At 44.6% G+C, this 12,501-nt stretch overlaps 1 protein-coding gene across 1 annotated transcript in view; it reads right to left on the reverse strand.

Moving 5' to 3' along the window:
• Nucleotides 1-644: 644 nt before the first annotated feature.
• SLC24A3 (solute carrier family 24 member 3) overlaps nt 645-12,501 on the reverse strand; it is a 457,276-nt gene continuing 445,419 nt past the window's right edge. The window contains exons 16-17 of the mRNA XM_006922003.2: nt 5,782-5,847; nt 645-2,536 (exon numbers count right to left, since the gene is read on the reverse strand). Coding sequence (XP_006922065.2) covers nt 2,387-2,536; nt 5,782-5,847 — 216 coding nt within the window. The 3' untranslated portion in view covers nt 645-2,386. The remainder of the gene's footprint in view (nt 2,537-5,781; nt 5,848-12,501) is intronic.

The following is a 12,501-nucleotide window of genomic DNA, read 5'->3' on the forward strand; positions in this document are numbered from 1 at the left end:
AACAAAGCTAATTACTTAGTATTTTCCCACCACCTGGAAATACATTTTTAAACACATTTAAATAAATTTAGTGTTGTTAATTAGTAATTATTTTTCTTCTAAGTCTTATATAATATTGTTGAGTTTCAGGTGGAAAGCTGACTTACTCACTTAATTTTGGTCCACTTTTAGATCTGATAATTATTTCTTGAGTCATGCAGGAGGAAAAAACGGCTTATTGTGATTGTTACTATATCTTTTAAGGAATTGGGTTTGGGGCAGTCTTAATTTTCACAATTGAAAACTAGTAAAATCAGACAGGATGGTGACCTTGAGCACTGCTGAAGGTCATCATCAGTACTGGCATGCTTTTCCTCTCATGTCCAGCTGAAAGGAAGAATCCTAATTAATGTCTCACATATTCTACAGGACAACAGATCCAAAGTCCCTTTGAGATTCAGAGGGGACCCATCATATGCCACTTTCTATTTGCAATCTGTCAGACATTTACCAGCTTTCCAGGGGAGTCGACCCAGAAACAGATGGGCAAATACCTGGCCCCATGACTATGATCGTTTTCCTTTCCATGCGTACTCCTCAGTGTTAAATAGGCAACACTTCAGAATCCAAGGAGAAAGTAATGCCCACTGCTCAAGGAGGGATACAGAACAGAGAAGTTTATTTTACACTATCTGTCCAAGAAAACAATCGCCATAAACCAGTGCAAAATGTGCAACAGAATCAATAAGTGTGTCCTAGCTCTGAGAGCCCAAATCGGTGATTTCCTTTCCTGGTCCTCCATCGGGCTGGTGCTCCAATTGGCTAATGCTGGCCTGGTTTCGCACCCTTGATAGAAACATTCAACCAATTTGTAGCAGGTTATTTTTACAATTCATACCAGAATGTGTACAAGGGATGCGGAAAACCATACCGAATGAATTATGTGATCAGTGCTTAAAGTAAATACAAGGGGAGCACGGGCAAGAATCCACAGTTTCAATAAATACAAGTGTAATAAGCATGGGTGGGTCTCAACTGGTGGAATTAGTCTGCATAATAATTCAGCATCATACAAAATCTAGCAGGGCTGTTGAGCAGTGATTGGCAACAACTTTCACAATAACTTATGCCCTTGAGCGAGTCTGCATTTAACACATTCTGTGGTTTCAAAGGTGTCAGTTCTGTTTTCACCTTCCCTTGCCATCCCTCCAGAGAGGATGGGTGGAGCTTGGGCAGCTTGACTGTGGCGTCCCAGAGGAAGGACGCTGGCCCAAGAGCCAGCTGCCAGGGTCCAGTGTACTCAGTACCGAGTGGCAAATTGGGACTTTATTGACGATGTCTGTGCAAAGTGCGCTTCTCTCCATTTTCCAAGAAACCAGTGTCTGTAATTCCTGCACGAAAAGCAGTGGCGGCCTCTGGGTCGCTCCCTGTCACCCCAAACGTCAAGGAATGAGAGAACATCTCAGGGACTCACAGGCTTCTGCCGCTGACTGCCTGGCACCTCATGGATGGATTTTTAACCAGGGCCTCTCGTCAAAGGCTTCAGGCAGGCTAGAACTATTGCTTGAGAGACCAGAAAGAACCTAGTGAGAAAGTGAAGATCATAATGGACATGTGGGAAGCTATCTTCTTTCTCGGAAAACCTTAAACCCCCCTAGGTAAAGCCTACAAGACTGTGGCGGGGGCGGGCATCCTTGGGTATGAAATGCCATGTATCTGTTCCTGTGGGAAGTACTAGATCCAGGCATGCTCCAACATGCCTGGGATTCCACCCCAAGACACAGCAGGGACAACCTGTGGATTGTTGACTAATCCAGAGCCCAGTAAAAGAAGATGCAAGAGAAGATCTTGATCTCTGGAAGAAAAGGAGTAAAAAGAAGAGCCCCCAAAGTGAAACAAACCCCCAAACCCAGTAACTTAGGAATCACCTCAAAACATAACAAAATCACAAACCCTCCCTGTAATGAATATACCCTCTCTTTGCTATCTCTTCAGCAGTCTCAGGTCATAAATTAGGTTAGTCTTCCATCCAATAACTTAAAAAAGGAGTAGGGGTCGTAATAAGTTTTGCCTGGCTTGGGCCAGTTAGCAGCCAGTTTTTCTAGAATCTCAGTCACTGTTCCAAATGGAGCTTGGAAATTCACGTGGACTACGAAAGTCTTCACAAGGAGGAGGCCGGAAGGGGTGGGCGAGAGGGACTGGGTGGCAGGTACGACCCAAGGAGAAGAAGGAGCCAGGGAAGGGGCAGGGAGAGCCTGGGCCACCGAGGCAGGAGCTGAGGCCTGTGAACAGCGCGGGAGAGACAGACAGGACGCCCCGGCCTGGGGGCCCAAGTGAGCCGGGGTGTGACCAGGTCTTGTATTGCACAGAAAAGAAGGAACTGAGCCTTGGCAGGCGGCCCGGTAGATCAGTGTTCCCCGCACATGGGCAAGTTCACGAAGGTGAATACGTTGAACTCCGTCATGATGGAGAAACACAGGAACACGCCGTATAGGAAGAGGCACCCGCACCCAAGCTTCTTGTCCAGCTGCCACTTGTTCAGGTGAACACCAAACACCTGCAACACAAAGAGGGGGTCAGAGGGCAGCGGCCGGAGGGCCCTCGGGCAGAGGGCACTGATTCTCTCTGGGCCCACAAAGTTCATCTCTCATCAAGGTAAGAACATCAAAATCAAGAAGTGGGGAAGTCAGAACCTGCTGTTTGTGGGAAAATAACTTATAAAAGTCATGATGATGGGAGTAAGAGACATAGCATAGTGGCCGCCGCTCCTCCCCTGGACTCCGAACCTGCACTGCTCTGTGCCGGCACCACCTGTCTCGACTCTTCACCTCCTTGCTTCAAGCAGACCCTGGCTCATCCTCATGCTCCCCACAGGTGGTGGCAGCATCTCTTCCCATTCCTGTGCCTGGAGGCCAGGAAGTTGTCCCCCTTGCTCCACACTGCTGCTTCCATAGCCTTCTCTCCTGAAAAGCACTGAAGTCCCCCAACTGTCACACTCTACGCTCATGGTTGCAGTTCAGGCTGAGTCCCCAGCATTCCTCAGAGCCCTAAGTCCCCTCGCTGCCACTACTATCACCAGCACTCCTGAAATCGCTTTTTGGTGATTTCACCATCCACCAAGAGGACCTTCCCAATGCCAGTTCTCGAGTCCTGTCCTTCACCCTATCGCAGTCCCTCACTCCACGCCATCAAATAGAATTAAAAACTCAGTTCCTCAGTTCCACTGCCACACGTAACCAGTGGGTACTGTCCAGAGCAGATACAGGCTATTTCCGCCATTGTGGACAACCCTGCGCCTAAATTTTGCTATTACCCATAACAGAAAAAACAGCTCTGTTATCTCAGTGTCAAACATCCCACTTTCTGCCTGACGTCTCTCATCTTTCCCACTTGCTCCATCTGGTACCCCACAACTCTCGTGACTCTGCAGACACCCTGACCTAGAATTCACTGGAGCCACCACCGTTTCACTGCACTTCACCCGCCTTGTACCCCATTCCCTCTTTACCCCACGTAAGTTTCACCAGCAATTGCTATGGTCACTCCTGGCACCTTCGTTCCTTGTCCTCTCTCTAGTTTTATTGTCTTTGCTGGCTAAGCCACAGCCATCTTCCATCTACTCCATGTTGCTTCCCCATAGTTGACCCAGACTGGAGGAAAATGCCCAGCCAGACTGATGGGTCTCACTTTAAATTCAAGACCACAAACCTTAAGCAGGCCATTCATGCTTTATGGCAATCATCCCCTATTTCCTAGTCCACCATCTCTCCCTTTCCTAGATGGCTATTTCATACCTCTCCTCTCTCCTGAAACCCCCAACACTCCCTTCTCTACTCTCAGTCTCAGCTTGTGGCCTTGTTCCCATTTCACAGAGCTCCCACCATCATATCTACCTGCCCACCTTCTTCTTCCCTGTTAGTGAGGACTCACTGACCACGGCTTTGTCCTCAGCATGGGATCCCACCTCCTCGTACTGCTTAAGGACGTGCTTCCAGCAACTGCCCCTCTTCAATCTCCATCCCCCCACTCAACCCCTGCATTATCCCAACTGGCATACAAGAATACTGCTATCTCTCTCATCTTAAAAGACAACTATACTTTTTCTGGATTTCCATTTCTCTCCTTTATAGCAAGATCCTTTAAAAGAGTTGCAAATACCAGATGCCTCCAATTTCTCTTTCCGTCCTCTGTTACCTTATTCTACTCAACTTTCTGCCCCATCACTCTGCAAACCACGGTTGTCAAGAGTATAGATGACTCTGCATTTCTAACCCTGAGGGCCAACACTCAGGACTCCCCTCCCTCGACAGAGCAGATGACTCCACCTTGAAGCACCTGCTCCATGTGGCTTCCAGCTGCCGCACTCTTCTGGTTTTCCTCTTACCTCTCCCACTACTTTTTCTGTTCTTTTGGGGTTTTATCTTCATCATCCTGACTCAGATCTGGGCCTCTTTTCTATTCTGCCGGTGCTCACGTCCTTGGTGGGCTCATCTGACTGCACAGCTTGAAATACCATCTACATCCTCGTGTCTCCAGCTGGATGTTTCTCCTAAATTCAGACTCACCTTCCCAATGGCTTTCTTGACCTTTCCCCTTGTATGTCATATAGGCTCTGCACACTTAAAGTGTTTGATGTTGCTCTTCTTCCCCAAACCTACTTCTCTTTGACCTTCCAACAATCCCATTTTCAACAGCCCAGGGAGTGGTGAGGTCAATCTCCTATAGAATGTACAACTGTGGCACAGCATAAGGAGAGGCACTGCAGGGGTGAGCATGCACTCTGATGTCAGACTGCTTGTGCCTCCGTTCATTTGGCGTCAACTTTTCTATAGGCCTCAGCTGTCATCTGTGTATTAGTGACTACCTCAGGTGGGTGTGGTGAGCTCCAAATGGGAAAATATATGCAAAGCATTAAGCACCGTGTGTGGCTATTGCAAGTATCATAACCTCACATCATACCAGGCCTGAAGAACCCCTAAACTACAGAAGAATGAATTATATAGATTTTCACTTTTGCATAAGGCAGTATTTGCTTTGGTAAAACCTTGACATTTGACTCCCACCCTGATCCCGTAAATTACCTCTCCTGCTTCCTGCCTGCCCTTTTGAATTGCCATTCTTAGTGTACGTATATTAACATAGTAATTAACACTGAATTAACAGGTGTAATTCAATGAATATTTCATTGAAAATTTCAGAAAAAAACACTGTCTCAATGTTTATTAATATGAAAATGCAACAGCATACTTGTATGTTAGTGGATACATCATGTGGGTCAGTTCATGTGTTAGTGCAAATTTGTTCATACCGTATATGTTAGTTGAGTTGGGATGTTACATTACACAAAGGAATGTAATGGTTAAGATAGTAGAATGGAATAAAACTGCACTGTCAATAAAATATATTCTTAGTCACTGAGTATTGGTCAAATTCACGGATTTATGAAGATGTTTAGTAACCTAGAATAGTCAGTTAATTAGAATTCTGCAGAAAAAGTGAGATCTTCCCTTTGTTTTTGATGAAACAATTTGTGTTTGACGTGAGACATAGCCATGTTTCTGGAAGAAGGCCGCCTCCTTTCAGAAAAGAGAAGGCTTTCTAGAGAAGGCTTCCTTTGCTAGGATCCACTTCTAGAAGAAACAGTTATGAAGGCAATGGAACATCTGGAGGCTGATTGTTCCGATCCACCAGGAAGCCAAGTACATCTGGTGTCCAAACAAACTCTGTAGCTGAAAAACCCCAAGGCGGGTGGGGGAGGGAGAATGTGGAAGCTCAAGAGTGAGGACAGGGGTACAAACCTACCGTGACAAAGACAGAGGCTAGGAGCAGGCCCACGGAGTAGATCAGTCCCCTGCTGTTCAGCCGAATCTGTAAGAAAGGATGAAACAGAGTTAGGCTTCCCAAAAGGCATCTGCTTAGTGCAGGGCATTTAAGTATCTCTGAGTAGGAGTGAGTCCAAATCTCTCATCTGGGATGGAAAAGAAAAGGTAGCCTCAGCAGCCATGCTCTGCAGCTTGCAGTAGGAATAGGCATTTTCCTAAAATACCCAGAATTGTCCTGGTCTGGTCCACTCTAAACCAGTTCCATCCTTCCCTCTAACAGTGGCTCCCAGGGGACTGCCCCACAGTCAATTGAATTCTCCATGTGTGCCGTCTGATTCTTGCTGCTCATAACACTTCCCTGTGGACCTCACCTCTAGGCAGTTTCATAAATTTCATAACATGAGTGATGGGAGCAATATTTTGGAAAATATTACTAAAATTTTTATCTCTTTTGCATTAAAATGTCTGTGACCTTCCCTTCAACCAGATATGAAGAGGTTGGTAAAGGTTGCTATATATATATCTGTTTCTGATATTTGTAAAAGGACTTTGGTTAATTTTTCACAATGATACAGTGGGGCTGACAACCAAACTTTGAAGAGAAAGAAAGAAATAATTTTTATAATTCTTATAAACAGTGCTGTCCAGTATAACTTTCTGCAATGATAGAATGTCCTACATCTGTGATGTCTCATACAGCAGGCATAAGGAACATGGGACTGTTGAGCATTTGAAAGGAGGCTCATACAGCAAAGGAACAAATATTTTAATCTTGTCTTCAATGAATTTCAATTTACATTTAAAGAGCCACATGTGATTAGTGGCTGTAGTATTAGGCAGAGCAGGTGGAGAATACTAAGAGGCCAACGTGGACGACAAAGATCACAGTTCTTCCACAGTGAAGAGAGAATGCCCCTTCTGCTAGGTCATAGGCCAGCTGCCCTGAAGTAGGAGGTACACCTTCAAGCAGCCCTGCTCTCAGAGCAACCCCCGGCCCCACCCCAGACTAGCAGCAGCAGCACGACCTGGGGGCTGATTAGAAATGCAGGATCCCAGGCCCCAAACTGACCTCCTGTATCAGAAACTATGGGGGTGTGGCCCATCAATCTGTGTCTCAACAAATCCTCCAGGGGTTTAAGAACCACTGATTTATAGAAAATATTAAGGTTAAATCCAGTTTTGATCTCCAAGGGCTCTGAGGATGAGACTTTGACATTCATTTTTTACCAGCTCTCTTGGAAACTCTTATGCACATCTGGGGACTACAGCCTCCCCACCCCATGTACACTGCCCTGCTGAGAGTCAAAGGCTCACCTGTATTCACAGAAAGGAAAACGAGGCAGATTGATTGTATTTATTAGAGAATGAAGTGGTGATTATAAGAAGGAGTAGTTTGGGGTCCTTCTGACAAGGTTCAAAGTACCTCTTGCCACCCTTCCACCAGTTCACCCCTGGGGTGTGTGTATGGGAACAAGTGGGTGTCTCAGTAGGTGGAAGTGCTCAGTTCATCTTTTGGTGACAGAACACCACATACCCTAAAGAGCCAATCCTTTCTGTGAGGACCTGGGAACGTAACACATCTCACTAAGCACCGTTTCACAGAGGGAATGGACTGAACTCTCTCCTCTGCCTGCACAATCCATGTGAGCCAACCATCCCCTTGGCCCAGCTGCCAACTGTCTTCCTAAGAATAAAGGACTCAAATCTTATCTCTGTGACACTAGAGCAATGGGTTGATCCAATGAATTCAGTGTGGAAAAATGAGGAATTGGCCATCTCAGTCTAGCTAGTAGCTTAACTTCCTGCAGACCCTCAGCCTGGCTATGCGTGGAGTTTCCCCCTTTCATCAGCTATGCTGGAATAAAGAGGCTAATATCCTGAAGCACATCACAAATGCTTGGCTGAAAGAGACTCTCTGCCCCCAAAGTATTCTGTCTACACTGACTCTGTGCCAATCCCCCATGTATCCTGGCCAGTGATGAAGGGGCAAGGGTGCTCCCTGAGCAAATGGCAGCCCCTATGCAGAGTAAAGAAGAACCTGCTGGGGCTGTCTTCAGTCATATGGTCCTTGAGTTGACCCTGAAACAGTGACCATACACTCAGAAACCCTTTTGAGCTCTTAATTTTCAACGCTGCATGGATTCACCCAAGAATGGGGCCAATGCACTCTCAGCCCTGCCCTCCCTCTGAGCTCTAGGGCTGAATCCTTGTCAACAGCAGAAGTTGAGTAAAGCAATTTCTTGCCCTTAAGAGACTGACAGCCAGTGAGAGCAAAGCTGCAAGCAGGAAAATTCTTTGGCGAAGCCTTTTCGAAATGAATCATGCTCAAGCAAAGCTTTTGAACTTTACTTTTCCACATTCATATAAAGTCTTAAAGAACTGTGCAGCTGACATTCTAAACATGGCTCTAAAGACTAAAGACAACCAACTTTTGTGTGGTTTCTGATAATTTTTCACCTTTTTTTCCCCTTTTTTTTCTTTACCTTTTCTTTGCAGCTTCCTTTGGTTATGGACTGCCACATGCTTCCAGAGATGTATTTTTGTTTGTCATTTTTAATTAGAGACTGATTTCTTGAAGCCTGCATTGACTCCTTGCTATGTGACTCCCACTTTTACATAAAGGAGATAGTCAGGAATTAAGTTTCCTTCAGTTGCCTCTGGTCCAACTTGAAAGCCTCCCAGCCACTGGAGACTATGGGTGGTTTGGGGGCAGGACTTAGCAAACTATGACCCATGAGCCAAATTTACCGTCTTCTGTTTTTGTAAATAAAATTTTGTTGGCACTCAGCTCACTCATTTATGTATTGGCTAGGGCAACTTTTATACAACAATAGCAGAGCTGAGTAGTTGGACAGAGACCATATGGCCTACAGGGCTTAAAATATTTCCTCTTTGGCTCTCTCCAGAAAAAGTCTTGGACCCCTGGTTTAGGGCATGGGTTCCAAGCCCAGTTTCCTAGTTTCTGAATCCTTGCTCAGTAATTCACTTGCTGTGTAGTCACGGAGAGGTGAGGACTTAACTTCCCCAAGCCTCAGTTTTCTGATGTGTAAATGGGGATAATATAGTCACCATCATCATATGGGGTGGTTGTGAGGATTAACTGAATTAATCCAGGTTAAGCTTGAACAGGATCCAATGTATAATTCGTTCTCATTAAGTGTGGGCTGTTATTCTCCACCCGCTCAGGAACTGCTTGGGCCCACATCCCTGGAACCCCTGGCTGCTCCTTTTATAAACTCAGCAAATCCCTGATCAATGCCTCTGTAGATGACAAACACTACGAGGGCGGGGACCACATCTGACTTTATCCTCTGCCTGGCACAGGGTTGAGCACAGACCACCTGCTTAATACGTCATTGATGAATGGGTAACGAGTACCCTCAAGGTAGAATTTTGAACGTGGTTTTTAAAAGAAGCAGTGTTTCTGTGGGGCAGGGTGGACTGGTCAGTGAGAGGCTGGCAGAAGAGAGACCCTGAATGCCACTCCTAGATGACATTTCAGAAGCAATGCAATCCCTGCCCAACATTCCTTGTCTCCACACCCCACTTCTTTTACAACATACATAGCTTTTATTTTTAGCCTACCATTTTATTATGAAAGTTTTCAAGCATTCAAAACACTTGAAAGATACCACCTTATTTTTTAATGAACTGCAACATAAGCTGCAGATACAAGTACACTTCACCTGTAAACACTTCAGCTGGCATCTGTTAAGTGTTAAATAGGGTTCAATTATAGCTTATGGGTCTTTTACTTTTAGATGCAATTTCCATATGCTGAAATTCACAAATCATAACTGCACCATTCAATGTGTTATCAGAAATGCATGCACCCGTGTAACCCAAACTGAGAGCACTTCCATCCCCTCAAAAGTTCTCTTGTGCCCTTTGTCTTGCCTGAGGATAATCACTGTTCTAAGTTTCTCTACCATATGTTGGTTTAGCCTGTCCTAGAAATTTCCGTATAAATGGAATCCTACAGTGTGCACTCTTTTATGCAAGGACTTTCTTAAACATTCCTTCATGTTTTTCTTTTTGTCAATAGTTCATTTACTTTTATAACAGCATAAATATACCACAGTTTGTTTAATTATTCTCTTGTTGATGGACATCTGGGCTGCTTCTACTTTTGGGCTATCAGCGTGTATCAATTTTATACCTCACAAACAGAATGAAAAGAGACCTATAATGGCTGCTTCTCACCAACTGACAGAACTATTAATGAAGAGAATAAAGACAACTGAGACCTCAGATACTCTCTCACATCCTAGCATCCCCCATCTGTGGTCATGCACCAGATGGGAGAGCATCTAACTCTCTCCAAATGGTAGTGGTTCCCCCTTTCCACCTTAGCACACTCCTGTTTCCCTTTTGGGACTTTCTATCTAGTCAGATGGGACACTCACCTCCTTCCCACCTCTACTATGCCCATCCTTCCTTAAGTCTTTTTTGTCTCTTTTAAATTCAATATGCCCTTGCTGGCCCTATACCCCATTCGAAGCTGATCTCTGTGGTGTTCTTTGCCTGGGTCACCTTCTTACCTCCCCAGCTAGTCAGTCCCAATGCAGAGGGCAGATGATGGGGTCTTAAGCTTTTTCTCATTCCACACAGCACCTAACGTCCCCCTGGCCCCACACACTATGTTTAAATAAGCATCTGTAGATGCTGCTGAGCATGCGTGTTTGTGAGCACACATGTGTGTGCATGCCTTGGAGGCAGCAAGGCTGGATGGCAAGGGGCAAGAGTGGAGAGCTGGATGGGGAGACTGACCATGGTGAATGGTGGCTTTAAGCTGATCTTTTCAAGCAACAAAGTGAGAAGGCACCCCCAATTTTTTTTATTGAGGTATAATTTGCATACGGTAAAATGCACAGATTTTTTTTTTTTTATCCATCAGGTGTACTATTGAATAAGTTTTGACAAATGCATGTACTCATGTAATCCACAACTCAATAAGAATATACAATATTTCCATCACCCAATAACTTCCCTTGACAGCAGCAAATCTAACTCACCCCCCTCAAAAACTAGTTTCTTGGGGTGTACTAAGAGAGACAGTAGCACATTTCATCTCTTGATTATCTTCGAAAAAGACTTTGAGTGCCAACAGTATTGATCTAAACAACTGTTTCCCTGCTTTCTGCCTCACAGATGCAAAGCCCATTAAGTGCAAATGCAGAAAATCTCCATGGCAATGCCTATCTGAGAGCATGCAAAATGTAACCGGATTATTCAACCCTGACATTTAACATCGCTTTTATTTCTTGCCTTCAAAAATATGCATTTTCATTTTCCAATTCCCTCTTGGCAGTTGTTGCAGAGGAAACAGAAAGCTGGCTGGTTCCAAAGTCAACAGGAATTTAGCCCACGATGTAAATATATTTTTTCATAGGATACACACACAGGGACTCATTCATACCTAGTTTCATGGGTGTATGTGGTTCAAAAAACTGAATCCTATACAGTTTGGGGATCCAAAACCCCCAGCCTCAAAGACTCTGACTTTGCCATATTGCAGTTTAAATTTTCTTTATGGTTTGAGGTCTTCTCCACCCAGCCAGCAAATTCTTTTAGGAAAAATAAGAAGCCCCTGGATTGTCGCTAATTTATTTATAACTTGGAACACATGTTGCACGTCGCTTTGCATTTTCAGATTTGGGTAATTTGAACATTTGTGTGGGTGTACGTTCCAAATGGATGTGCCTAGCCTTGAATGTATGTTGTAAAATATCACTGGGTGGGAATCTCTTTCCTTGAACAATTAAATGAGGTGAGAAAGTGAACAAGCCTACAGAAAAGAGGCACTTTAATGGTAGCTGGTGCCCAAGTCCATTCCTTTGAGTTCTCACACACATAGTGTTGTGTAAACAAAAGGGGGCAACTTAGTAGACCCAACAAACCCGGGGGGCTACTTGGCAGTCTTGATAAGCTGTGACCAAAAGTAAGCACACAGTATGGTCTGATTATAAATTCCTAAGTGGGCAGGTCATGGTTGGTAGTCACGTCCCAGGCCTGTAGTTTCCTTAGCAAAGGTCAATCTTTACCTTAAGTGAGCCCTGTCTATTGTTCATATGCATCTAGGATAACATATTACTTTGAAATGTCAGAGTAATATTCTTTTCCAGACCCCTCAAAGGCACAACTGTCAACACCAGAGCACGAGACCACTGGAGCTGACCACAGAACCCCTCATTGTTATCTTGTTCCCCGCATATTATCTCTATGGCTATAAATGTTAATTTTTAACTATTCTGTACCCGCCCATGTAAAAGAAGTATGTATTTTCCATTTTCCAATCCTAGAGATTTCCTCGCTTTGCTTTCTCCTACTTCCTTAATCTATGACCAATGGATTCCATGTAACCTTCTTTACATTTTCTCCTTTGATTCTAAACATATAAAATGAACTTCAAAAATGTCATTCTCTGGAGCATTTTCTCCATTTGTTGAGCTATTGCTTCCAGGCATGCCCTCAAAATTTTGGCTCCAATATTCTTACAAAATTTTTCTATAGGTTTGGCCCTGCTTTCATGACAGTTGCATTGAATTCTAGCGGCAACTCTGTGAGGTAAGTAGGATTGATTTTGTCTTCCTATGTAAAGAAGCATCACCTGAGGCTCAGAAGAAGTTAGCCACTTCACCAAGGTAAGATTCTAGTCTCCAATTTGTGTGTGTGTCGGCGGGGGATGGGGGTGGGGGAG

This window comes from Pteropus alecto, unplaced genomic scaffold (genome assembly GCF_000325575.1).
Source record: "Pteropus alecto unplaced genomic scaffold, ASM32557v1 scaffold45, whole genome shotgun sequence".
In the NCBI taxonomy this organism is placed as follows: domain Eukaryota; kingdom Metazoa; phylum Chordata; class Mammalia; order Chiroptera; family Pteropodidae; genus Pteropus; species Pteropus alecto.